This window comes from Chelon labrosus (assembly GCF_963514085.1).
Source record: "Chelon labrosus genome assembly, chromosome: 7".
NCBI lineage: Eukaryota > Metazoa > Chordata > Actinopteri > Mugiliformes > Mugilidae > Chelon > Chelon labrosus.
The window spans coordinates 16,489,383-16,516,535 of record NC_140343.1 but is presented as its reverse complement, the minus strand read 5'-3'; the positions used below and the strand labels follow the sequence as shown (position 1 = coordinate 16,516,535).

General features: G+C 43.9%; 1 protein-coding gene across 1 annotated transcript in view; it reads right to left on the bottom strand.

Moving 5' to 3' along the window:
• celf5a (cugbp, Elav-like family member 5a) overlaps window positions 1–27,153 on the bottom strand; it is a 169,724-nt gene that overhangs the window by 53,848 nt on the left and 88,723 nt on the right. Inside the window, exon 3 of the mRNA XM_084548114.1 lies at window positions 22,020–22,068. Coding sequence (XP_084404240.1) covers window positions 22,020–22,068 — 49 coding nt within the window. The remainder of the gene's footprint in view (window positions 1–22,019; window positions 22,069–27,153) is intronic.

Here is a 27,153-nt window from a genome sequence, read left to right as displayed (position 1 = left end):
ATTAGCCCCACGCCTTAAACCATATATGAAAATTCATTTCAAATGTCCTTTATAAACCTATAAAACATCCATATTGACTCGGGGCTGCCAAGCTGCAGGGTGCTGCTAATCAGTTCCCTCTATGGTCCATTTAGCTTCTGTGTCATTAAAGATAATACAAATAAAATCGCAGTTAAAATGCGGGCATTTTGAACCCTTCCTGTGGAAAAATAAAATATATAAAAAAATAAAAAAAAAACCCGCCTCCTTCACCAACTGTCAATAATCTGCACTGGAAGATTTTTTAGATTCCCACGCTCGCAGTGCATTTGTGCTGAACAAATTCCAGTTAATTAAAAGGCAAATGGTACAAAATGTGCTCTGTGACCATTACAATCCTGTTTGCTATGCTCAGCAAGGATGTATCACTCATCACGCCCACACAAGCGCTATGCGCAGACAAATGAAAACACATAGATATACCCCAGTTATATACACTTCTCCGCAGCGCGCATACACTGTTTTCTGTCTCCCCCGATTAGACACATACATTTTAAATCTCTTGGCTCGACACACATATGCAAAATTTCAACACTTTGCTCTACACTCTCTTGACTTTGACCAATATTGTGAGATAGTGGCATTCCAGCAATGGAACTTTAATGAAAGGTTTTGCAACGGGGCATAGATGCTTGGTTGATCTAATGAGATCCCTAACTGTTTCTGCCATCTGCCAGACCCAAGTCATGACATTAACTATGCAGCCATACTAAGCTTCAAACCTCTTTCAGATGAAGCAGCCCTCGTCTGCTCCACGTAATGTGCTGATGCATAAACAGATGCATACCTCACACACGGCTCTCGGTGAAACATACAGCAGCTATTGTGCGCTAACAAAGGAAAACGCTTGCCTCTGTGCAAAGTAATGTCTTTCGCTGACTTCCCTGATTTCTGTTTATTTAGTCGTATTGATGTGCGTGGAGTATAAGACCTTGCTTTGAGTAATACTCATCTGCAGTTTTCGAGGGTGCCATTGTTCGCCTGGCTGGGGAGAGGTCACTGCAAGGGAGGAGAATAAATGTGGAGTGATTGACTAGACTCTGTTGGAGAAATGAGTTCTCCATTCATTCCCAGGCTTCCAGAGGTGAAACGTCCTTCAGAAAAGTAAACACAATCTGACAGGGCCCTACAACAGACTCAAAGGCACAGCATGGCACAGTCAGCGAGGACGGCACTTTGCTCCGCACTCCCCTCGTCTCCTGCATCCAGCAATAATCTGTACAATGACCCACAACACATCAGATCTCGTTCGGAAGTACGGACCCTCTCGTACAATCATTTTGCACCACTCTGCAGATACGGTCGATGCAATATGCAAGGCTTGTTTATCCGTCTGAATTCAAATTTTAGTGCATGAATCTAGAGGGATGAGGTGATCATTCATTTAAAGATATTAGCGCAGCTCTCTCTAGTCTACCATCCCAGGTCTGACCAGATCCCAGGTCCCTCATGGGAAGCAAATTGAAATCTGAAGCACCCATCAGAGACCGGCTTAGGCTGTTTTCCCAACGTGCTTAAATTGCACTAATTTCAAATGCAGATCACATCTGCAACTAATTGATGGATTTGCCAGGAGATCTGAGAGTGGTTAGGCTCGACTGTGAGCTCTTGTTTATTTTCAGAAGGCGGACGCTTTAACCCCTTCGCTGTGTGCTGCCAGCGAAAGACTGGAGGCCAGTGGAGCTGGGAGCTGGAAGCTGGGAGCACGCTGTCATCAACTGTGACACAACAGTCTGAAGGCTAAACCTAACATTCGCCCACAAACTCTGCCTAATTAGAGAGAAAGACGAGCCTTGGTTACTGTTATACATCGGTTTTGCATGAATAATTCAAAGCACAAACGGCTCATTGTTGTTCTTCGGGCCTCGCCTCGCTGTTCACGGTAGCTCCATCAGCGTGAGGCTTGCCTGCCATCCACCCATGCAAATATTCTTACAGAAAAAAACAAAAAAACTAAACTGTGGTTATTAGCTCATCGCAGCGTTGCCACACAGCTGCGTTAGCTGGATCTATGAAATTTTAGCTCTTGGCTTCAAGATTGTAGAGGCCATGTAAGTCGCTGGTCACAACTGTTCTCTTGTTTTGTACGAAGACATTTATTTGCCGAAAGACACAGACAAGCACAGCAAGGCTTTTGAAAGGCAATCTAACAACACAGCTCTACTTCCAAAAGAGGTTTTACATCTAATAAAAAAACAAATAGATGTATGTATGAAGTAAAAAGAGAGAGAGAGATAAAAAGACTGCAAACTTTTGAGTAATTTTCCTCTATTTTCTTGGGACGTTTCAGATGTGCAACCACTTTCCATTTTTTGGGACTGTCAACATGTTTCCACATGTGCAGGTATTTCTAAATGTGATCGCCCAAATTAACGCATGGGCATTGTATGTGTTCGGAGATGTGCTGTGTGTTGTAGCAAGCAATGATCTATTCTTTCCCATTACCCTACTGCATACGTGTGGTTCATTTACATTCATGGTTATCCAGATAATGAAGCTTTCAATCCGGGGGATCCTGTGGTGAGAACAATGAACCCAATTACCTCCCGCCGCCTGTGAGATGGGATGGCAGACTCTGAGACAGATGGGAGAGGCTGCACTCGGCCGGCAATCCAATCACATTCATCTCGCTCGCTTCCCGTTCCCCCTGTTCACGTGTTCTGCAGCAACTTATCAACAGGCAGGAGCCAAGGAACCTGGGATCATTACATCACACACACAACAATTCTGCAAACACTCACATATGCACATGTGCATAAACAAACTCCCAGAGGTCCACTCAAGCTCCCTCCCTCCCCTCTGTTACCCACTGCTGACATGCCCGTCATGTTTGTCTCTTCCTTCACACACAATGCCGCGCAATGATCTTAAGAGCTTACTTCACCTGTGGGAGGAAGAGAAGGATGTAAGTAAAGGGTTTTGTGGGCGAGGTAATATCTACCTCAATCTTGATCTCCTTATCAGTGAGCCCGGGTCTGACTAAGAACATTCCTAATGAATAATGCAAGATACTCAAGTTTCCTTTTTTCTAGTTTAATATTTCAGTTACGCTCTGGCTGAAATCATCCAATGATGCGCTCGGCTCAGAAGTTACCAGCTACATTATCAGCCCATGTGTGCATGTGCAACATGACGGAAGAAAATGGAAATAGTGTTGATCAAGAAGTTAAACAAGCATGATGAACGCCTTTTTTTTTTTTTTTTTTAATCGTGCCTCTGATGCAATCAAATGAAATGAAATCAGTGATAGCTTTTAAATGAGTTTATTTACTACATGTATATACATATATGTGTATAGGACATAACCCAACCTTAGGGATTTGCTATATGAGGACTTCAAAGTAAAAATTATAATACTGCTTGTATAAAAATAAAAACATTTATGACCAGTCCCTTGTGTGAGTCATACAGCATATCAATGCTCCACCTCAGCTATAAGTTGTACTTTCTCCTGGAAGTTTTACAAGTCAGAAAAAGTATAATGTAGTTCTTCTAAGAGAGGACTTGACATTCTACGGTAGCCAATGATACAGAGTGTGCCTGGACTTGGACGGTGCTTGAGGGAATGTATTCCACTACTAGATAATTAGCTGGTGATTGCGTGAAAGCTGATAGTAATTCTGCATAATACTCCAATATTTTCTGCACGTTTCATGCAAAATATACCCTTATTTCACATTCTTCCCCCCTTATGGCCCCTAATTTTGACACCGTGATCAATGGTAATTGACTTAGTGATCGATGTGTCTCTTGAAGTTTTCCATCAGTACTGCCACCAGTTGTGTCCACACAGTTGCAGGGCAGTGTATGGTTTGCTAGTGGGGATCTGCATGTTAATGCTGATAGCAGCTCCCCTGAGTAGCAAATAGGTGTTTTTTATGTTAATGAATGTCAGGAGAGGAACTCTCGTTGGCCATCCCTGGGTACACACAGGTGTGTACACGCACAAGCTCACACACCAGCGAAGCCACGCTCATATGCTCCCTCACACACACAAACACACACACGCAGACAGAGTCTGCACACCCACTGAACCCTTGGATGCATTATTGATAAGCTACTAATTACGCTTGTTGCAATTTCAGCTGACCTTTCCCGGGAACATCCTGGATCATTATAAGCTGAATTCTCTCTTGAAATTGCAAAGGTAATCTACAGTCCAGCTTCCTCATTTGCCTTTTACCCCCTCTACCATGCCTGATTCACTGCTGAATGAAGATGTGCTTCCATCCCAAAATGGATGGAGAAATTGCTAAGTAAAGGATTTGGGAACTTAGAGGAAGACATTAAATACAAATAAAGAAAAAAACAGATGATAGAAACATAGCAGCACACAGCAATGTTAATCATAAACCTAATATTAGGTTTGCACGTAATGACTTTTTTTTTTTCTCTGCATGACATGGAAACATTAGAAAAAATGACTAAAATGAATTCTTCAGATTTTGGATATTTTGTATGGTATCACTGCACTAAAAGTTAAAACATGCACAATCCCTGCATGCCATTATGACCCTTTAGTGTCTTATTATAACCCAAAATGCCATAATGCATTTTTAGTGTCACTGCAGTGTCATCATGACAAACACCACGGTTTAACATTATGGCAAATACGTTGTGTAATAGCTTTCTAAACAACTTTAATGCAAAAAAATAAAAATAAAAAAAAGCCAGCTCATTCTGGAAAAGATTAAAATATTAAAATAAGAGTGGTCACTGGAGGAGCAGCTAATCAAGGCGGCTGCAAAGATGAACCTCCTTTCATACAGCGGTTGAATAGACCTGAACCAATGAAATAAAACAGGACTTTGCTTGATTGCCAAGGCCTGTAGCAATCAAGTTATCAATCGGTTGGACCATCATGTAACATTATGTCAGTATATGAAATGTAGATAAATCCAAGTATGCAGTTTTTTTTTACAGACACCACAACATACAACAGGTCTGTCAAAAAATCCTGATAATGAAGCATAAGAAACGTTCGTTGTATGGTGTTGTTCATGGTGTTATTAACAGTAGGACTGTGCTCACTCAAAGAGGTGCTTTTCAGTGGCTGTACGCCCAAAATGGCGTCATGAGTCAAACTTATCCGATCCTTAATCTGTGATCTTTTAATTATTTTTTAAATCGGGGATGGGGGAGACATTTTCTCTTATTGCTATTAAAAACACGACTTATCTCTCCCAGATCACATGCATAATATAATTGGATTCTTGGTGGGGTATCTCTTTGAAAAAAAGAAAAAGAAAAAGTGTTTCCTCAAACCACTCCGCAGTAATGAAGAGATGCTTCAGTGCCGCTTTTTAAGGTTTGCTTGTCATTCAAAAACTGGATCGTATGAAGGTCGCGGTGACAGGTCTTTGCTAAAGTTTTACTCTCTTTCATCTTTACTAGTTTGTAGCTTTTATCCTCCATGCTCCACAACTTCTCCACACACACACACACACACGCACGCAACGACAACAGTCTTCCAAAGATTATTTAAATGTACATCTAAGGAGCGAGTCCACACGCCTAAAAAGTTATTCAGCTCTTTGTCTGCGATCGGATTTTGTTGATGACGGGAGCCGACTCGGAACCAAAACACTTTAACCAGGAGGGGAAAACGGCTAGGAACAGCAGTTTGCTGGCAGCGCCGTGAACCAGGTGAGCCGGTGCAGGCAGGGACGACACCAGCCAAAGGATTAATGGTCTCGAGGGAAGCCAAGGTAAGCCTGCTGCTCCTGCTTGACATCTTTGTACTTGTAAGAGCACAGAAATTAGCCAGGCAATGCGGTGAGTAATGACCAGGGTGCTTCCATCAGTCCCATTTAACAATGCATGCAAAGCCAGCAGAGAAAAATGCAGGGAGGGATTAAAAAAAAAAAAAAAAAAAGCAAATATTCTCTCTTGGGCATGTGTGCACAGTTGCATGGAGTAGTTTATCACACGAGGCCTGGTGTTAATGCTACAGGAACACTGCACTTATGCCCTGTCCGTTAAATTACATACATTAAACATCACCCACATAGATCACTGCATTCCCACGATTCCTTTGTTTACTTGTACATTTTTGACAAAACAGAAAAGACTGTGCCTGAATAAACAATTCTCAAGTGCAATGTGATGATTAGGATAAAGATGCTCTTTGACATTAATCATGACCCCACTTTTGGACTGGTCTAGCAGTGTGCACTCTTGAACCTCCGGACTTGTGCAATGAAGTACGATTCCAGTCCCTGTTATAATGACACACAGTAGAAAAAATACGATATTTTTTAAAAACCACTCTAGCAGCATAATCCACTTGGCCACTGTCCATCAATTTGTTTGCTTGACTCATCATTTGTCAGTATTGTGTCTGACGTGAAGTCAAGCTGACCTCTGTGAAAGCTGGATGTAGGTGTGCTGTTTCATCTCCAATAAATCCTTCCACGTCCTGAGTATTCACCAGTCAGTCTACTCTCTGCCTAATCTGGAAACTGAGATGAATAAGTGTGTATCGCTCATGTTTTTTTTTTCCCAGTCAGATATAAAGCAATAATAAAAACCAGGAACAACAATGATGGGTGCTGACAGCAGTCCAGACCTCCGCGGTGCCTAGGCTCCTCCAGATGTTCACATACTGTATGATACAGACACGGGCACACCGGCTCCGCTCTGCTCAGCAGAGACTTATGCAGCGCACGCCAAATGTCAGCGACTCCTAAGTCAGATGGCATCACAACATGCTCAGAACTGCACACACAAAAAAGGATCACCAGAAAACTAGGAAGGATAATGCAAATATCTTATTTAGAATCCAACGCTGGATGTACACATTTTCACAAGCCTCAAGTCAGCTTATCTGACAGCCAGCACTGTATTCACATTTCTACCAATGTTTGTTTCTTTACAAGGGATCCATTCAGCAAACATGTCCGTATCTTATCTGACTCTAAAACACGGCGGACGGGAAACATCTGCACGATATCGACTTTGGCTGCACCGAGATCGCACTTGCTCTGAAAACAAATTGTATCAAATCATATGTACAAAAGGGGAAAGAATAGAGCGACACGCCAGCATCTGCCAAGCTGCATTCCATTTGTTAATATCAAGGTTAAAAGAGGTGATGTTTTATAGCAACGGGAACTGGCTAACGGCAAGTTTTTTTTCTATTTTTTCAGACTAGATGGAAGACAAAGCTCTGGATAGAGAGAAAGGAGGTGGTATTGGTGGAATAACCACATATTTTTTTAAAAAACAACAGTTTATGCCAGCTCGACACTTATTATCATTTGTGTGTTATACCAGTCACGCAACAACTGATTATGGAGTTGATTTCTGATTATGTTTTATTAGTAATTAGATTAAAACACCTCCCTAGCATTACACTATTTCCAAAATAATAAAAAAATGCGAATTAAAACTGTAATTTTCAAAAAAGTACAGCCTTTCTTAGCTCGCATTTTATTTCATGGAGACTTAATCTTTTGTGCAAAGCGAGGGGGTCAGGAATACATGATCCTTCTTGGCAGGCTCGGAGGGTTTAATGTATAGATGGGGGGAATGAAGGCATGAGGGTTGATAGAGGTCTCTCAGCTGTCTAAGACTTAGGTTTTTTTACCAGCACACTGGTTCCCACTAATGACCAGAGGCCCTGAATTCCTTCAGCTCCCCTGGGACAACAGCTGCTGCCATCCCTAGCTTCTCCACAGGCTTTGAAGGGAACATGGCAGTAGCTGAGCTGTCTACGCTGCTGCCAAGCAGAGCTGCAACTCAGGGATGGGGACAGACAGGCTTGTTGTGCCAGCAGGGTGGCTAAGCCTGCCGAAACCCTATCCAGCCAATTACTCCCTCCGAATGCCAAGCTAGCTCTCTAATGGAGAAACTGGGGACCGCACGCTGTTAGGTCCTCTCACAGGTTTACAGGTTTTACAGGTAGGCAGTAACACTTCAGGTCAGGGTTTTTTTTTTTTTTTTCCCCAGTCCATTCTGACAGTTCAGACTAAATGGGGAAAAAAGCTCAGTTTGATTCTCTCCAAAGCAATTTGTTTAAAATGACAAATTCCTTTTAGAGCTCTTGTTTCTGTCTTCCATCCACTCACACATAGCCCCTGGTTAAGCTTACCCTTTAGACTATTTGCAAAGAGAGTAACTGCTTTATAGAAATGTAGTGAAAACGGCCAGGCTAGAGGGGGTGGACGCCTGTGGTTAGACTAACTAATCATTCTGTCCACGTTCCTACTGTTCAGATAAGCAGCACAGTGCCTCCAGTGAGCCTTGCCTCCATCGACAGTATACATATACTTTAACACAGCTAATTTGTGCGAGTCTTGCAGCGCTTGCACACCATTTAGAGATACACTTCAGATTTCACTAGAGAACCAGTGGGCCGTGCGGTGGGATGGAGGTCAGAATAAATAAAGGCGGTGCAACCGAGGAGAAATGAATTTAAAATATGTATTGTTTTAGCATTCATTGTTCTCTGTCAAAGCTGTTGAAGCAGCAATCAGCATCACCGTTCTTGCAAGTGTTTCGGAGCAGCTGCGGGTAAATACGATAAAATAAATGGAAAGGGCCTTGCTCTGCCACAGAACATGCAAAACTTACATCTAATTAAGTCCTTTCATTTAATGCTAAGGATGCGTGTGTCTTTGTGTGGCACATCTAAACCACGGTAACCCTACACATCGCATCAAGGGAGAAATATGGAATCACAGGTGTGGGGAAATTCATTTTATAACACGTGACAGCTTCTAGACTGTCCTTTTCCCTCTGTGTTTACAAAACAATTTGTGAGAGTCCACTGAACCAGCTTTCCTCTAACAATGTGTTATCAGACAGAGAAAAACAAGAGAGAATCAATAGGACCTGTGGTCATGTATAATTTGCAGGGCCAGCACCTGGCTGCCAACCAATAAAGATTTTTATTTTTTTTTTCCTGCCCGTTGCATTCAAGGATATTGGACAATTTCGTTGGAGGTAGGCGGCTATTTTCACCAAATCCTGGCTGCAGGTCAGCCGAAATGATTGAATTTCGGCGAGCTCCGTGGGTGCGCACAGCCCTGTCCTCGCGTGAACAGGAGGCCCGAATGTGTTCTTCACACTCCTTTGCGTGTTATGTTTACATCCACGCTCAAGCTCGGCTGAGACGCGCTGACAAACTGTACCTTGCAGACATCATGGCCAAACCACACTGGCGGTAAAATAAATCTTTTTTAATTGCACGGAGGGTAGTGTGCGATTCTCAGCATTTCCTGTGTAAAATCTTCCTCTAACCATGCACAATGTGCTCATGTTTGTTTCCGTGTGTGTGTGTGTGTGTGTGTGTGTCAGGTTAGTTGGCAGGCTGCAAGACTGCCTTGGCTGGTTAGAAAGCTCTTCTCCCCGAACCAGCTGGGCCCTCCTGCCTCCCTCCAAAGCAGTCATTGAAGACCACATGGTCTCACCCCACTCTGAAAGGTGCCACCGAGCCTCACGCAGAAACACACAAATGCACACCGAGCGACCAGAGCAACACACAGTCCTAGCGCAAACATATTCCAAGAGACACCTTCTGCTGTCTGCACGTAACAGCCTAACCTGTTCGGCTGAGGCATCCATTCACAATTATTCCAGTATAACAAACCAAAACACATGTATGAAACAATATAAATCAGTCGCAAGTAATAATAATCTGGGTATTATAATCCGGATGTTCTACCGTGCTTCACTACATAAACCACTTTTATAAACCAAATTGTATTTTATCTTCACAAAAATACAAGAATAAATAGTGGTAGCTGTTCTTCCTTTGACCTCCTTCATCCTTCCTTTGTTCTGTGTCACTATAAATGCTCTCAGTTGCATAATTCAACTTATTCTGAGAGACAGAAAAAAGGCAGTACCGGTACTTTGCATTGTCAACAGTGTTATTCTATGAAATGGGTGAACTCTTGAACTGAGCTGTGTTTGGCGGAGAAGCCATTTGCTCTCAGAGGTTCCTTCCATCAGTCTGTCCAGATGAGGTCACGGAGGTGGATAGAAATAAAGGGACGTGTTGTGGAGAACAGGCAAAGAGGAGGATGAGAAGAGCAAGAGGAAGACGTTGGTAGGTCCAGGTCACATGGTGGGCACCGGGACCTTGTGGTGGAAGTAACGCACTTCCCCTGAGCTACATTTGCCCTTTAGCTGCAGCCAGCCAGGCAGGCTGAGTGGACAGAGCTCGGCGGGGGGAGCGTGAGGCACCGAGGGAATGACAGGGAAAGCGAGACGAGTGAGCTGGAGAGCGAAATGTTGCATTGAATCCTAATGTCAGATCAGAGCCGAGCTGAACGCCGAGGAGATCTCTCCTGCCAGCAGCCGCGAATATGCATCTGTATCAAGGGTAAAATATTGTGATCTTTGATTATTCTCTTTTTCACCTTTCATTAATGTCATCCAGATAGAAGGCAAGGCAGCCTGACGCGCGCACACACGAGGATTTCACAGACACACTGTTGAGATAGTGCGGGAGCTTGACAGAGCCCTTTGTTTCCTCTGTACATTACTTGTCTGCAGTTGTAGGTCACATTCATTTCACACTGTTTGATTGTTTTCATCTTTTCCTGTTCTGTTTGTGGCCACGTGTGATAAGAATGGAAATGGGCAATTTGCCCCCATCAAGTGCAATAAAGACAGAAAGGGCATATTAGAGTTCCAAGCAGAATCATACATAAATCCAATCACTTTCTCGCACACATACACACATTATAATAGAAGGTGTGACTACAAGAAGGTTAAATTCAATCTTATAGAGCATATGGCAAATGTAGCTCTAAAGCAGGGAGCTACGCTTTTCAGTTCACTGATTCATTCATTTAGACAAAAGATGTTTGTACTTGAACTGTAAAGATAATGATGAAATCAAAAATCATTGGTTTGATTAAGCTAGGTAGATGATAATAAAGCAATACTGTCCTGCAATACTGCTGGTTTAATAGCAGGGTCTCTTTGTTTACTTTGATGAAATCAAATGGTACCAAAAAAAAAAACTCCTGTGTCGCTGTCTTGCAGGGATCCCTTTTCCCTACATAAATAATTCATATTGTACATGCTGGCAAGCCGAGAATAGATTCCTAAAATAACAGGAGGCAGGCGGGACGGAGGAAGGTGGGTAGTAGGAAACGGTGAGGCAACTATCCGAAGGGGCTGACAGCCAGCTAGCCGGGAACTTCGGCATCCCTCAGCACTACAACCCTCCAGGCCCACCTTGACCTGGGAAAGAGAGCATCTCTAAATACCATGGCTACGCTAGCCGTCATCACTCCCACCATGCACCCGAAAGATGCAAAGATGCTGTCGTCCTGTCTTACACCCAGATTTAACATGTTCCTCCTGTCATTGGCTGCTTCCCCTGCTGTCATGTCAAATTGAGCTGCCATAGATTAAGAAACCCTTCCAGATCAGAATGCCAAATCGCATCGCAAAATCCCCCCCCCCATCCCCATCCTCCATCCTCCAACAGTCAAAGTAAGGTGGTCACAGAAAGTGCTTCAAGGATTCACTTTAACATTCAGGAATCAGTCTCGGCTTCCAGTCTAGCATATTAGGTTGATGTGTGCCAGCAGTCCGGGCAGGCAGCTGTCCAGGGCTGTACCTTTCCCTAAAGCACATTGTGCCTGTGCTGCTCCCCGATTCCCTGATAACATTAATGCCAGGCAGATGTCCCTGAACTAGTCCAGACATTTTCTTAATATTAAAGTTGTAGACTGGCCTCTTTTCTCAGCCCCAACCGAATCTCTTGAACGTCTCCTGTGGCTTTTAAGAGTAGCACAATATTGACTCGCAATATCTTCCACATCAACAACAGCCAAGCCATTCCCTTCCCTAATGGTAGAAAAATCAATAGGTAACGAATGGGCTTATTTATATTTCAAGCAATGATGTGTCATGTTTTGGGTTTTGTGACAAGTTTATTGCTGTAGGGGATGCTGAGCATGTGCGGTTGAGGATGTGCGATGTAATAATGAAAACAACGGGGAAAAAAAAGAGACACATATCTGCGGATCTCTATCAGCTGTTGTCATTCTACGGCAAATAACATCTGTTCCAGATGGGGATCTCTTCCTTATCGCCACACCGTTCCCCCTCCTCCCTCATTAGTCTAAGTCCAACTCAGTAGCTAATGTGGAATGAAAAGACAGCTCGGCCCTCAGATCTCGCCCAACATTTCATTCCACTGTGAAAGTGCTCTTTGAAGTCCATGTCCTGTAAAATTGGTTCGAGTGTCAGGTCAGAGTTTCCGCAGTCAAAGGTACAGCACTCATATTAAGGCTCGTCCGTCTCTCCACTTATTCCCCAGTGCTACCTCGGCTTGCAGGGAGTTTATTGAAAATAGGCAATCAGGTTAGCCTGTTTTTGGACCTGGGCACTGGCTCCTAAGAACTGAAGTGTCTGGAGCAATGCTTAAGAACATCTTTGCACAGAGCCCCATTCGCCAGTCATCCTCGACAATGCCAGTTCACCTGATAGACTCATCAGAGAGCCGGAGCCAGGGGAAAAGTCAAGAGAGAAGAAGAAGAAATATAGAAAAGAAGGGGGGAATAAAGCACACATTTGGGGATGGTTCAAACCTGGTACAAATATCAGCGTAAGATCTAAGGGATCCACCGAGAGAAGAGGAGCATATAGGAGGTTTTTGCGAGTTACCATGAGAACCACGGCAAGGCAAGGCAAGGCAAGGGCAGTCAGAGCATGACCACATCAGCAATTGTAAGTCAGATGGCAGCCGTAATAACAGAGCAGTCAGAAATCCACACACACACACACACACACGTTAATACTTGTGAATGATGTTAAAACACCTTCTTCCTTCATGCACCAAAGCAAAGGTTACCCCAATCATCTTTTTTGGCTGCTGCAGTTTTACAGCTCCAGAATGACTGCTTCTCTCTCCATTACCTCTGCACTCGTTTTGACTGGCAGATGGGTGGAAAGAGGGCGGATAGAGTGTGGGCGGGCGGGTAATCATGGGACCGTGCGACACAGTGCGCGCACGCTCACAGCAGTATTTGTCGTTTCAGCAGGTGAGACGGGAAAAGGCAGGTGAGACGCGGCTGGGCCTAATTTAAAAGCCTCTTTACGGTGCCCACTGAACCAACGTTGGCATTCCCTAATGGTGCATCACAAGCACGTCATCCCGGGCTATTCCTCCTTATCTCTACGTCCCGTGCCCTTGTCTGTTGTCATTGCTTTAATAGCTGCCGCAGCTTAAGTCGCAGACAATATAGGCATAACAAAACACTGGCGAATTTCATGCAGATTGAATATTCCGCTAAATACTATATATTTATTTATTTATTTTACCTGCAGCAGCACTAATCTCTCTTTAATCCACCGCTTCCATATCTGTGCCTGAAACATTTGGTTGGAGCAGGTGTCCTTTCCAGTCCAGTGCTAGCCTGGTGCAGTGATTTAAGTGAAGAGACTGACAGCGAGAGAGACAGAGGGTGATATGAGAGGCTAATGGAGTTAATATACTGAGATGGAGAGATAGAGGAAAGGAGTGATTGAAGGGACAGACATCTGGAGTGAGTGGAGTTACAGGTACTGTAATGAATACAGATCTGATTTTACAGCTGATTGTTTTCCCGGTAACTTTGTTTCTTGCCTCTCCGACTTTCTGCGGCTGCACCTGCTTCTCACCGGCAGAGAACTAGACGTCCTCCAAAATCCATTACTGTCATCATGCATGCGCCTAATGTGTAGAGTTTTGAGTTTAAATTAAAAAATATTCAAATGCACGAGCTGACATTTTCATTCATCTGGAAATGGCATGTTGTTATATTCAATTTTTCAACATCTTCAAAGCGAAACCGCAGTGATGTGCAATTAGAGTGACAGGGCCGCATATATTTTGACTTAATGCTGGATGGAAAGGCTTTCTCTTTCAGTCCATGTCCTGGGGTAGAAAATGTTCTTGTTTTCGTGTTTCATGTCTCTTTCTTTGTCATCACTTTTTGTGCCTCTCCACGTCTTTGTCTTCTTTGTTGTTTTCCTTCTAACTCCTACTCTTTTCATGTCCGCAGTCACGGGAGATCCAAGGTCATTGTCATACAATGAGTGAAAACGTATTTATGAGTCCAAAGGTACAGCTATTGTTCAAATGGGCCAAACATTGTTTCGGGTCTTGTCAGTTTTTCTTCACACTGAAGCTCCTAATAGTCTTTGGCCTCTCTCACTGAACAAACAGGACATTTTCCTCCCACATGGAGTGGAGGGAGCAAAGGTCTTGCAAAATTGGGACAGAGAATTCAGGCCTGGGAAGCAGCCAGGCAGTGGAGAGAGGAGGGAAAAGTCTGAAACCTACTGCTGGCTTGAAAAAAATGATCAAACCATTTTAAAAATATCTCACTAATCTTCAGCTATAGGCGCAATCAGTTGTTAACTTGAATGCAGGCATCAGTAATTTAATGAAGCCAGTCACGGCTAACCAAATCCAAAGTCAACAGTGGAGCTTGTCTAACTGATGTATGAGTGTTACATTTCTATATATGTGTGTGTGTGTGTGTGTGTGTGTGAATTTGCCTGTGTGCATGCCTCCCAGTCTGCTTTAATCTCCTCCCATCTGCTAGTGGACCACCTCTCCCTGTTCTGAGGCCCGCTGTGCCCCGCCCGATCTGCTGAGCCTGACCTCGCTGTGTGTGTGTGTGTGCAGGTGTGTGTGTGTGCGTCTGTGTGTGGGTTGCTTGATGAGCCCGGTTCCTTATGAAGTGGTGTCATTAAAGCAGAGAGAAGAAGCAAACGGGTGATTGCAGTGATTTGGCAAAGGTTGCAAAGACGCTGTCCTCCAATCAGAGCCCTTGCTGGGCCTCCTCCAGCTCCACTGCAATCACAGAGCACCAAGTCCAGAGAGAGCTTTCACACACTTACCCAGACACACACACACACACACACACACAAATCTACACAATAGTTTATCAGCCTCAGGTTTGGCCTTGGCATTGCTGTTATCTGACTATGTGGGTACATATACCAGGGGATCTCACCTCAGCAGGTCACAGTTCACCGCTAATAAGGACATTTGTTGCACAGGTTCGTACTTACTACATTTTGACACAACATTGTTAGATTCGAATCTGAATTTAAAATCTGTAGGAATCCTAAGGTTATAGCCGAGTTAAGGGTTAAATGAAAAAACAAACAAACAGTAAAATAATGATCTGCGGCAAAACAAGCTGCCACAGAAGCCACTTTCCTCCCCAGACTGTTTTGAGAGAATGGAAATAAAATGGCCATTAAAATGAAAAAGTTCACAGAACTTCACACTAAACAAGGCAAACCTGAAAAAGGTCAGCGTTCTTAGCCGTCTCCATGCAACTGTGTATGTAAGTAGGTTCGCGCTGCAAGCCTTGTTAACCCACCTTGCACCGAAAATAGAAGACATTTTCGATCAGTCGCAATATTTAAACCACTGACGGGAGAAGTGAATAACATTGACCGTCTTGTGACAACGCAGTGTTCTGCTGGGAAACTTTTGGACCTGGCGTTCGTGTGGACGTTATTTGTGCCACCCACCTAGACCAGACCAGGCACCCCGACCCCATAGCAATGATACTCCTTGATGGCAGCAGCCATCCCCAGCAGGACGCAGACACGCACACAAAAACAGCACAAGGTGTTGACCTGGCCTCCAAATTCACTAGATCCCAAACTGATCAAGTATCTGCGGGATGATCCACAGAGGCCCCTCCCCTCAACCCATAAGACCAAAAGGCCCCCACTAACACCACAGGACACCCTCATAAGGCCCATGTCCATTCTCTGATGAGTGCCTGTTTTGGAGGCACAAGGGAGACCTACACAATATTAGGAAGGTGGTCATAATGTTATGCTTGATCAGTGTATAGTGAAGTGTGCAAATTCCTTAAGCACCTGCAAAGACCTAAGACCTATGTAATAGGCACCAAAGCAGGTTGAGTTTGATAAACTAACTAGTAGTTAGTTAGAAGTAATGCATTTCATATGACCATCATCATCATCTCAGTGTGTTCAGTTTCTTAAATGAATACATTTAGTGTCATATTTTCCAGACAACTCACATAACGGATTGTAAACACTGTTGTTGTATGTGTATCATCTTTTGATTAATCTAATATCAAGATAAGTAGTCGACAGTGGTGATAATCATTAGTTCGCGTCACAGTATCTTGTATCAATCAGTCGCGCCGAGGCATAAATTACAGCATCTGTGGCTCAAATAAATAAGGACACTGAACCAATGCACATTCACACATACTGGTGCAGTTAAAGGCTACAGAGATAAAGGGCAGGTGAACAAGGGGGGAGGGGGGGGCCAAGAGAGAGAAAAGAGGGAGAACGAATTATAAAGTGTGGAGAATTGAGCACTAAATTGATCTGCAGTCTGTCTGTCCCCAAAGAGGTGGAGTTGCTGTAATGAAAATGGCATACCAGATGCATACGATACGTCTCTCCCCCATCTCCATCCCTCTCTCAAAGAAGACAAGTTTGTTTCTCAAGGTGATTGTTGCTGTGATAAGGGAGAGGGTGTTATTAAGGGTGACAGCGAAGGGGCTGAGAGGCAGTGGCTGACTGGATAACCTTGTCCCCATCCCCGCCTCGCTTCCTTCTGCATGAGCATCTCCACCACTGGCCTGCCCTGCCTGCTTGCTCGTCTGAACACAATCTGCTGGCTGGAATTACCTCCCGGCCCCAGGAAAACTAAACATGATTTCTGACCTTTCCTTTCTGTGTTCAACAGTAACCTTTGCTGATCCGCCCACGCTACGATACCGCCGCAACGAGCAAGAGAGGAAGGGATGCGCGGGGTTTTTTTATTACAAAAAAAAAAGAAAAATAGTAAGGGTGAATGTGTGTTTAGCTGAATTTATGCATGCGTACATATTTATAGGCAGGAGCAAAGGGTAGGAGAAATAACTGAAACATTTGTACATTCAAACAGCCACACAGGAGGTGCTACCTTTGATCTTTGTGAGCCGTTCGGTGTTCACATCCTGATGTTGCTGTATTGAAAATGCATTCCTGCTATTTTGTCTACATTCTGTAAGCTGCCGCTGCTTCCATCTGTGTATGTGCTGAGTGAGTGTGCCACAAAAGTTGCTTGCAAAAAAAAAAAAAAAAAGAGTATGAGACACTGTGTTTGCAGAAATACCGCATCTTTCAACTAGCTAAAATCATTACATCATCACTCTGCACACACTTCTTCTTCTTCTTCTTTGCATCGTCAGCAAGTTTTTGCATTGGTATTATCATCAGTAGTTTGTTAGATAAGGCTAATTGATCTCCGCGTAGCCGGTGTATTAGCGAATTGTTGGGATCTACTTCTTCCACTGACTCTGCATAACTCACACAGCCTCAGCACAATCTGACCCTCAGGAGCAAATCGCATCCCAGTAGAGATGATTTCATCATCTCTCCCTCATCCTGTTTGTCTGCCGCTCTCCTGCTCTCTCTCTCTCCTCTTGTCTGTCCGTCATCCTTAAATCTTATTCACACACGGTTCTTCAGAACTGACCAGTTCGTGCTGACGTGAGGGTAAATGCAGGGGCTTACAGGCGGAGTGACCTGAACATCCCGGGCCAGCTCAGTGGAGTTTTCCGTGCAGTGACTGAACTCTTGGCGAGTAAAGGCCTCCTGTGTATCAGTATTGTTTGTGTAAGAGCACCAGAGGGGATTTGGACAAGGAGTGCGAGCTCTGAACGTGTGACCCAGAGCTGGCCCTGCTATTGGATTAGCTTGCCCTGATCCCCACAACCTCTGAACATGCTCCCTACATTTTCAAGATCTCTCCATTTATGCCCAGCCAAGCACATTGGAACCAGTAATCTATAGTTTTCCTCTCTCCAAAGGGAGAAGATATACTGTTCAGCTTTTCTTTTTTTTTTTTGTTGCTTTGCCCCCGCCGCCCCTCCTTCTCGCTGGTTTATCCACACTTTTCTCTGTTTATGTTGCGCTTGTTCTTTCTTTTACTCGTTCCCAGTTCCAGCGTCTCAGAACAAATTCCCTTCTTTCACATCTCCACTCTTGTCATTTGTCTTTTCTCCCTTCACTCCTCTCTCTCTCTCTCTCTCTCTCTCTCTCTAACTACCCCTCTCTCCTTCATTCCTACCCACTTTTCTAACAGGGATCAGTAGAGCTTAGAGGCCTTCCTGCTTGGTTCATTACTGAGCTGCTCTGACATGGGGAGCTCGTCTCTCTGGTAAAAAAAAAAAAAAGAAAGAAAGAAAAGGAGAGCACCACTGATGTTTAATACATGGACCACTCTGTTGTCTTTTACGCTAGATAAATTCATCATCAAAAACTGAGCACAGAACAGTAGCGCCGCGTGTATCCCTGCTCTCTCAATCTAAATTCCCAATCTTTCACTCGCTTTTTTTTTTGTCCTCACTCTCCATTTAACTTATTGCCTCTTGTACTCTCTGCCTTTGTTCCGTCACATCTCAGTGGTCTGGAGCAAACCTTTTCATTGTCCTTCACTTGGCGTAAACATACAAACACGGTGCAACGCTGCTGCTGCTGCTCGGCCCACAACACGAAACGCAGCTCACGAAAAGAAAACCGACCCACGGCATTTGGCATATGTGTACGCCGTGTGTGTCTGCGTGGAATGTAACCTATAAGGGGCGCGTCCCTTTGTGTGCACACGTGTTCCTGTTATCATGTAACGTCCAAATTCCCACTGAGCGTGTTCGCGTGAGAGAGAGAGAGAAAGAAAGAGAAAAGGCGCGTGTGTCAGAGCCGTATGGGTATGTATGTGTTTGCCTGTTTGTCTTCTCTGTGTGGGTGTGTGCGTGGGCGGCAGGCCTGCCTCGAAAATGCCAGAGCCTGTTTCTAATCCAGGCCTCCTCAGTGGGCTGTAGCTCTAGCTGTGCCAGGCAGGCGTGCTGCAACACCAACAGAGCCCCAGCTGACAGCTAGCCTGCTCCTCTCTCTCTCTCTCTCTGCTTTCCGGACAATCTCCGAGCTAAAAACTTTAACAATGGGTTAAGCTGGGAAATGAGAAGAGCCACGAAGGAACATAAAAATGCAGCACTTGCACAGAAAAACCATTTAGCCTCCGAGCAGGAGGCACACTTTGGGGTGAGCTGGAAAAGGAAAGATGCAAAATGTGGAGGATATTAAAAGCAGAATGGTAAGTGCGGGGTTGCTGGTGAAAGGGTTAGGATGAAATCAAAGTGGTTAAAGCAGATTTATCCCGTGTAAGGACGCCAAGTTCTCTAAGGAGGCTCTGAACAGCCCTTCAAAAATGAAATATCAGCAGCAGTCAGTGCCAGTCATCAGTGCCATGTGTGATGGAAAATCAATCTATTTCATATCAGAGACCGGTGGGAAGAAAATGAGAGAGACAGGTCCCTCCTGCCTCCTCGCTGTGCCTCTTTAAACGAAACATCGGAGAATGGAGCGCGTCATCAGTGACGGAGACATTCACAGTGCTGGTGGCTCAATGTGTAACGGCTGCTGTTCTGCTAGATTAGGTAGGTGATTGGCCATTAATATTCATTTCACAGTGTGTCTTTGTTAGGCGGCAGCGGGGGCTGACTGAGTGTTTGGATGGATTTACTCTACCGTATATTTCCCTTCTAATTTCTATAGTCAAGCTTGTTTCTTCGTATGGAATCTGTGAAGCTATCGAGTGTCTGAACGTACCTTCATTTCTACCAGTTTGTTCTTCGTGTTCAACACCATTAGAGAACTGCTCAGTTTTGATCAGATGCCCAAGAGTCATCAAATATTTAGTCGAATTATAAGAATATGTTCTACTGCCTACCAGTTAGCAGACCGTGACGGTTTTTACTGCAACAATAACCAGGTAAGTGCGCTGGCCTTGCATGGACCTGTCTGGTCTTAATAACTTCAGAGAGATCCTCCTGGATGAGACGTGGTCCAGCAGGCATAAAACTACAGTAACAGGTCTTTCCCTAACGGACAGCAACCTGGTGCAGGTGATCTGAACTGTCCTCCCCATAATGAGATTAAGGGACTAATTAGTGTGACTGTGTGTTGTAGTGTGACCGTGTGCACTGAGGAATATATGCCCCCTATGACTAGCAGCGTGGCCCCTGAGAGAGCAGGCCAGACTTAGCCTGTCCCCGGTGTCCCTCCTTCCACTGCACTGAGAGGATAATTAATATTTTTTTGCATCCGCTCTTCCAGCTCCTGCACACCAGTCCTAAACCTACTGATCTGGATTCTGGCACTGGCAGGCATCAAAACATTAAAATGAAATCTAGGTAGTTTTGGTGGTTGAATATAGCTATAATTACAGGAGAAATAAGAAGATGCTGAATCTGGTAGGCCATAGAGGAGCATCGACAACAGCAAGAACCGCTACAGACCCAACCAGAAATGAAAATCGAAATGATGTTATCAAGCAGATTAGAAGCAGAAGCAGAAAGAGAGCAGGAGATTTTGAAATGACACTTAAATGCATTTCCCTTCACTGTTTCACTTCTGCCTCCTAAGCCATTAAAGTCACGCTTGTGTTTGATTGCCCCTGTGGCGACACTCTGACCTGTTCATTTAAGATGATGTGCAACTCTCAGGTCTGTTCCAACACTCATTTGTTCCTCAGTGGGGTCCCCGCGGCTGGCCAATAAGAGGACCCCATACTGACCAGAGTGCCCTGGGAGCTCTAAAAGCAGCCACTCACAACCAAGTAAAGAGACAGCTGAGTGTCATTGTTAATGTGGACACACAGCACCACAATGGCAAAATCAATGCAGCTATACGGGACATCAATCTTGACAGCACAAGACCCCTTTGCTTGTCTCACCACTTCCCTACAGCTCTGAATGAATGGTTTAGAGACGGGAGGAGGGAGAAGTAGAACTAAAGAAAGCAAGAAAGAAAAAGACAGAAAGAAAGACAGAAAGAAAACATAGGGGAGAGACAGTGATCTTCCTCAGACTTTCCTCCATTCATATCAAGGGGTTATGCTGTCCTTTGAAGATTGTGCGCCTCTGATAGACGGCCAAATGGCCAGCCATCCTAATTCACCCAAAACAGACAGAGGTTTTTTAGGTAAAGCCTCAGATGTGCAGCACCAGCAGCTGTATGCGTTTGGCATCACTTCTGCATTTCCTCTGCCTCAGTTTGCCTCTCCTTGCTCCAGGATGAAAAAGACTAAAAACAGCATCCCCTTTTTTAAATAACAAAAAGGCACTTGCTTTGTTACAGGGTGACACACGAGACGCACACCAAAAAAAATAAAATAAAAAATAACAGCAAGGTTCATTGTCTCTGCTGCTGACTTGAAGGATGCTTCCTCATCCCATTAACATATATGCAGATAGGCCGTGAGTAAATGAAAGCCTCCAAAAACAGAAGAGATCAAAGAAGACAGAATTAAGGCCAAGTAATGAGGATCTTGGCAAGAACCCTGCAAATTTATTGATTGTTTGGCAAGCCGTACATGCTCCTGCTCCCTTTTCTCTGCCTCTGTACCATTTACTCTTCAGATCAAGCAGTGTGGGCTTTAACAGGGCCTTTGCAGGGCTGTGTACTGAGCCTAATCATCTAATTTACAGTGCAGCAATAATGTATTTGGAACAGGAAATAGGAAATTAAATAGGCAGTAGGAAAGCTCAGCCTTACATCCCTTCAACGGCATGTTCTCCAGTCAATTACAGCCAGTATGTAAGCACAGGGAGGCCAAGACTACTTCACAAACCCCGTGGATTTGAATCAGTAACAAAGGCGAAACTACAGCATACATGGGGGAATTTTACAAACCGCCTCAAGCTGAGAGACATGCAGCCAAATCAAGATGACATCCTTGTCCTTGTCCAACTACGTTTGAAATGATCTAATGTTCTCCTTTGTTGGTGTCATTGCAACAGCACAAGAGTGAACAGGGTTCGGGATAGGGCAGGAAAAAGGGGCGTCAGCCGAAGAAATATTGCATTGAGAGCATTTGGAACAGATGAAATCAGAGGGGAGGGATGAAAAGAATTAGCCCAGATGAGGCGGAGGAGAAGAGGGACATGAATAAATGATGAAGAAAAGAAGACAACTACCTCCACGACTCTCGCTGTCGGCCGGTTTCACCTGGATGGGGCGAGTCATCTGGAGGAGAGAAGAGAAAGAGCAACAGGGAGGTTAGCGCCGGCGACTGGGGCTGTCGCTGCTACAACAAGAGGACACAAACCAGAGGTGCCGAAGCCCTCTCTCCCATACTAATGGCCGTGCCGCGATACTGATCAAAGTGGCTCGAGTGGAGAGGAAAACCAAAACACCATCATGCAGCTAGGTTGACTTGACACTGTAGTGTTTCTGGTGCCTGGTATTCAGTGTAAACAAAACAACCTGAGCTCTTGTTCACACATAAAACAGGATGTGTGTGTGCGTGTGCTTCCATTAGCATTTGAGGTTTTTTCATCTTTTTTTTAGGCAGCAGCATGGAGAGGTTGAAGGGCTGCATATGCGTGTCTAAGTGAGAGAGGCCAAGGCAGTCCTAATAAAAGTGAATCTAGCCACAGGAGGAGAGATCAATGCAGGCCTATTGATCCGGGCCCTTGGGCTGTGGAGAGTGTCTGGCTGGGAAGGATTCTCTGGTTAGGAGGCTCACTCTAATCCACTGGACCCTGATAAGAATGGCATTGCCTGGATTAGATGCCTCTGTCATCACAGTCTTTGTGTCACGCTCTCCTCCTTCCCCAATTTTGCCTCCTTCTTTTTTCCATTATTGTTGTTCGAGCTGAACAATTTTAGCAGACTCGGGCCCCGATTTGTTTGGAGGAAAAGTTTGAAAGATGTAGCTCTGATTTGCAATATGTTGGTTAGGGCTGCAGCTGTTTTTTTTTTTTTTTAAATTGATTATACATCTCTGCTACTCACAAACTGCTTCTACACCCACCTGTGCACGCATATAATAAGTATACGTAGCAGAAAATAAAGCTCACAAGATGATCTCGATTCATAGACCTGATACCAGAAACCACCTCCATGACTCAGACGGATACAGCAATAAAAAGTGGCCACATTTTTATAAAATTGTGGACCAAATTTGACATGCGATTACTGGAACATAAAAGCAACCTCTTACCGCACTCATCCTTTTATGGAAACCCATTTGGAGCAACCCATTTAAACATCTTTTTAAAGCTTGGAACCATTTGCCATTTTTGGACATTCCAGTCAATTCACCGAAAATCACCCAGCTCTGATATTTATTTTTTTTAGCTACATATGTATATTTTGATCCCTCGTCCTAGTGTTGTGTTTTATTTATTTATTTATTTATTTTTATTTTTTTCAGTTCCAGAGCATGGCTGAAAAGGTCAGATTTAAAGACAGGGCAGTCCAATAAAAGCATGACATGTTCAAGGAGAAACACCATAATGGGATTTTAAAATGTCTTAATAACATGCTGATATATGGGGGAGAGGCCTAGGTCCGATTCATTAAGTGCTAAACGTATCCATTTTCACCTTGAGGAACTGAGTAACCTTCCCTCGCTGAAATTATTCCATAAATTTACCCATCGTAAATAATAACTAGCACCGGCTAAGACTTTGTAGGAAAACAGGGAGGATGTTATGCTTGGGAAGGCTGAGGTTTTAGCTCCTTGTTTCTTGGGTTGCTCTCCCTCCTTCTCCCTTCCCGTCTACAAGTGCTTTCTTGTCCTTGTACAACATGAGCGAGGTAACCCTACAGTATGCTAATGCAAAGCCACAGGGCACACCGCTCCACACCATGCACGGATAGATTACAGAATCAACTATCGCGTGTTCAAAGCAACCTCAGAGACAGAAAAACCTCCGAATAGGAGGGGGAAAAACATCCGCGAGACAAATTCACAGATAACTTTACAACCTTCGGTTCCTTCGCAGCAACACTGGAAATCTTTGGATTTGCCTTTGACATGTCAAACGGACAAAAGACGCCTCGATCCTGCCAGTTGATTTTTGTTCAAATGCGCGGTGGAGGAGGCCAAATCCGCGGCTGTGGCTCCTCCACCATGCTATGATCTCAGCTGTCTCTGCAGGGTGCCTGTGTGTGGGAGGCAGCTCCCGCTAAAGCTAGTTACTGTTCAGCTTCCAACATGCCAGCTTAATGGTCTATTTATTTGCCCGAGAGCAATGCATTATGGTCCCGAACCGTCACCGCTGAAGGCTCTCAGTTTGTTAAATTTCCCTTTTGCACATAATGAAAATCCTGTAATTGCAACGGAAATTAAGTGCACATTGTACACTGGTATTGTGTGCATGCCCGCACATGCACAGACAGGGACGCTTTGAATTAAATGTACTAGCGTTGCCAAGGAAACCATTCATGAACTCGGGTACGCTGTCTGGAGGTCGTAGCTTCTTGACACACCAACAAAGAACCCTACAAATATGTTGTAATTGCATTGTTTTTCATTTAACTGTTGGGGAGCAGTTGAGTGGGTGGGGAGGGATGGAGAGGGAGGACACGGAGAGATTGTAGAAAAAGACAACAGCAGATGGAGAAAGAGGTAAGAAAGAGAGTTCATAAAAAGAGGAAACCGGCGAGAAGGACGACGATGCCTGCAACTCTTAGATAAGATTGCATGTCTGCTGAGTGGCGCCTTCCTCCCTTTCACTTTCAAACAGAAACACCTGCACTCTACAAACGCTGGATATTTACAACACAACTCTGTGGCAACCTCTGCTAAAATGTACTGTTTATATATTGCGAGACGTCCATTATAAATTGTATAGAAACTTTATTTTGGTTGCCTTAATGTTCCATTTCCTTGACATATGTATCTAACTGAGGATTTAAATGTTTGGATTTATTCCAAAGGTTTTAGCTAAAACAGGCGCGACTTTCTAGCCTTTGCCAATCCAGATGTGATATTCAGCGGCGTGCAAATGATTTGTCTCCGTTATTGGTTATTTTTAATAATATTAATACTGATAATGTAGCATTGCAGGATCCGTACAACATACTGTAGACACCTCTGTCGAACATTTAATTAGTGTTATATGATGTTGGATGTTTTTGTCTCTTCCAGAAGGCCATTACACTCCATTATTCTATTGATTTCTGTGTTTCACAAACGTGCATGTGAAAAGAAATAACACGTGGAACTGAAGCGAAATAGCAAAGGGAAATAAAAATGAAAAATGCGAGGTCGTGCAATGGAAAGATGTTTTTGTGAAGTCTGCGCTGACTTATGATGCATTCACAGCTTTGCATGAGGAGCTTTTGAATTCTCTTAAAGTCTTCAAATTAGCTACTATTCCAGATTCGTCTTCTCCAGCGGCGTTTTGTTTTCCCTAGCCCTGATCTTTGCCACTCAAGCTGTGCCGCTCTTAGAGCCTTAACATATCTATACTTCCATATGCTTTTATTGAGCCGCCTCATTTGCCCAGTTAAGCCTTGAGTCAGTTGAATTAAAGCTTTCAGCACTAGCAAGCTTCTGCTTTAAATGGAGGGTCAGATAGAAACTCCGGGGCCTTCGGTATGTAATGTAGTGTGCAATGCGCAAGGAATATGCGCACATAGCCAGCTGGTTTGTCTCTCTTCATCATCTTCAAGACTGAAGGCTGGCTGTTCCTTTACTTAAAGCAGTGATCCACACAAAGTGGATCAGTCTTCGACCAACATGTTACACAGAGGCAGATTTGGGTGTGCGTGCAATCTAGAACTGCTTTTTTTTTTACTGACTTGATCACACTGACTGGATTATACTTCAGTATCCTGGCAAAGTCCCGTCTAGGGAGCTCATTCTATTTAAAGTATTTTTATATCCTAAGCTACAAAGAGCACCAAAGGCTCTGGACTCCAGCCACAAAAGGCATTCCACTGTCTGATTTCAAATTACAGCGACAAAGTCAAGGAAGTGTAGTGGGGACTTGGTCTGTTAGTTATGTGGAGGATTTACAGTCTACTGTTGGCACTATCTGCGACAATAATGACTTCATGACTAGTAGAGTTTAGCGGGAATGAACAGTACAGAGCCCCGGACTATACATGCTGAAACCCCAGAGAGGACCAGAGGCAAGGCAATAATACTGCTCCCAAAAATCTGGTGCAATTCCAAGTCCCCAACTTCTTTAACTTTCATCGTACTCAGAAGGGTAAAGCTTCACTTCAGGAAAATGCAGTAAATAGAATTAAAACTGCAGCAAATCTTGTCCTATTTTTAAGAATCTCATTCCTCAGTAGAAGTTCTTTAAAAACAGCTGTGCCACAGCACTTACTTACAGTGCTGCAATAAAATAGCTCTAATAGCCATACAATATGTGTGATGTCTTCTGGCTTTCATTCAGGTTTAATATAGAGTAATGTTTGTCCTGGGATCATTAATACGCATTAGTGGGCCATCAAAGCTCATATTGCTGCACTGCTCAGTAACAGGAGCATAAACAGCCCCCTTCTGACTGGGCCGTCTCTGCTGATATAATTAATATTTCCAATTATTGATCTGAGGGAGTGCTGAGTGGTGACTGTCCAGGGGCCCCAGCTTCAGCTAATAAATCTGTACTGTATACAGTAGGAAGGAGACGGAGTAGAGCGGAGAGACACCGGGAGGGGGGGAGGGGTGGGCTCAGAGTAATGATCTGCAGTTATGAAGTGCCTCGTCGCAATCACAATCATTTTTTTCATTAACAATAAAATTACAAATGCGGATCACTTTTAAAAGGTTTACTCAGGCTTGGTAATGAACCATTTCTTAATATTGTAAATTAGCTGGATATGAAGAAACATCACGCCACTTTTTCATGAATATGTGATGGCGTTTTAGGGTCACAGGCGCATTTTTATTCAGCTAATAACACACCAATATAGTAATCACGCCTCATTCACAGCCTGGAAGTACACTACGCAAAAAACATAAGCTGTTCCCTCGCGTACAAAAGAGTCGAGTCGTCTCTTTACTTGAGATATCATCTGCTGGATATTCAAGACAAGGAAAATTCTCAGGGTTTTGTTTGAATTAATTGCTTTCTAAAGTGTAAAGAAATACATACAACAGATCCTAGGTGACCTTTTTGTTAATTAAGGGTTGAGATATTGAAAATCAAATCTTCGTCATCAAAAAAAATCAACTGGCTATAATCAGCATGACTCCCTAACAATACTTTATTTCCCTTTTCCAATAGCATATCCTGAAATGCACTGACTCAAAGATAAAAGAACCGTTTTATTAATTATTAACATGTTTATGTTTGTGTGAGA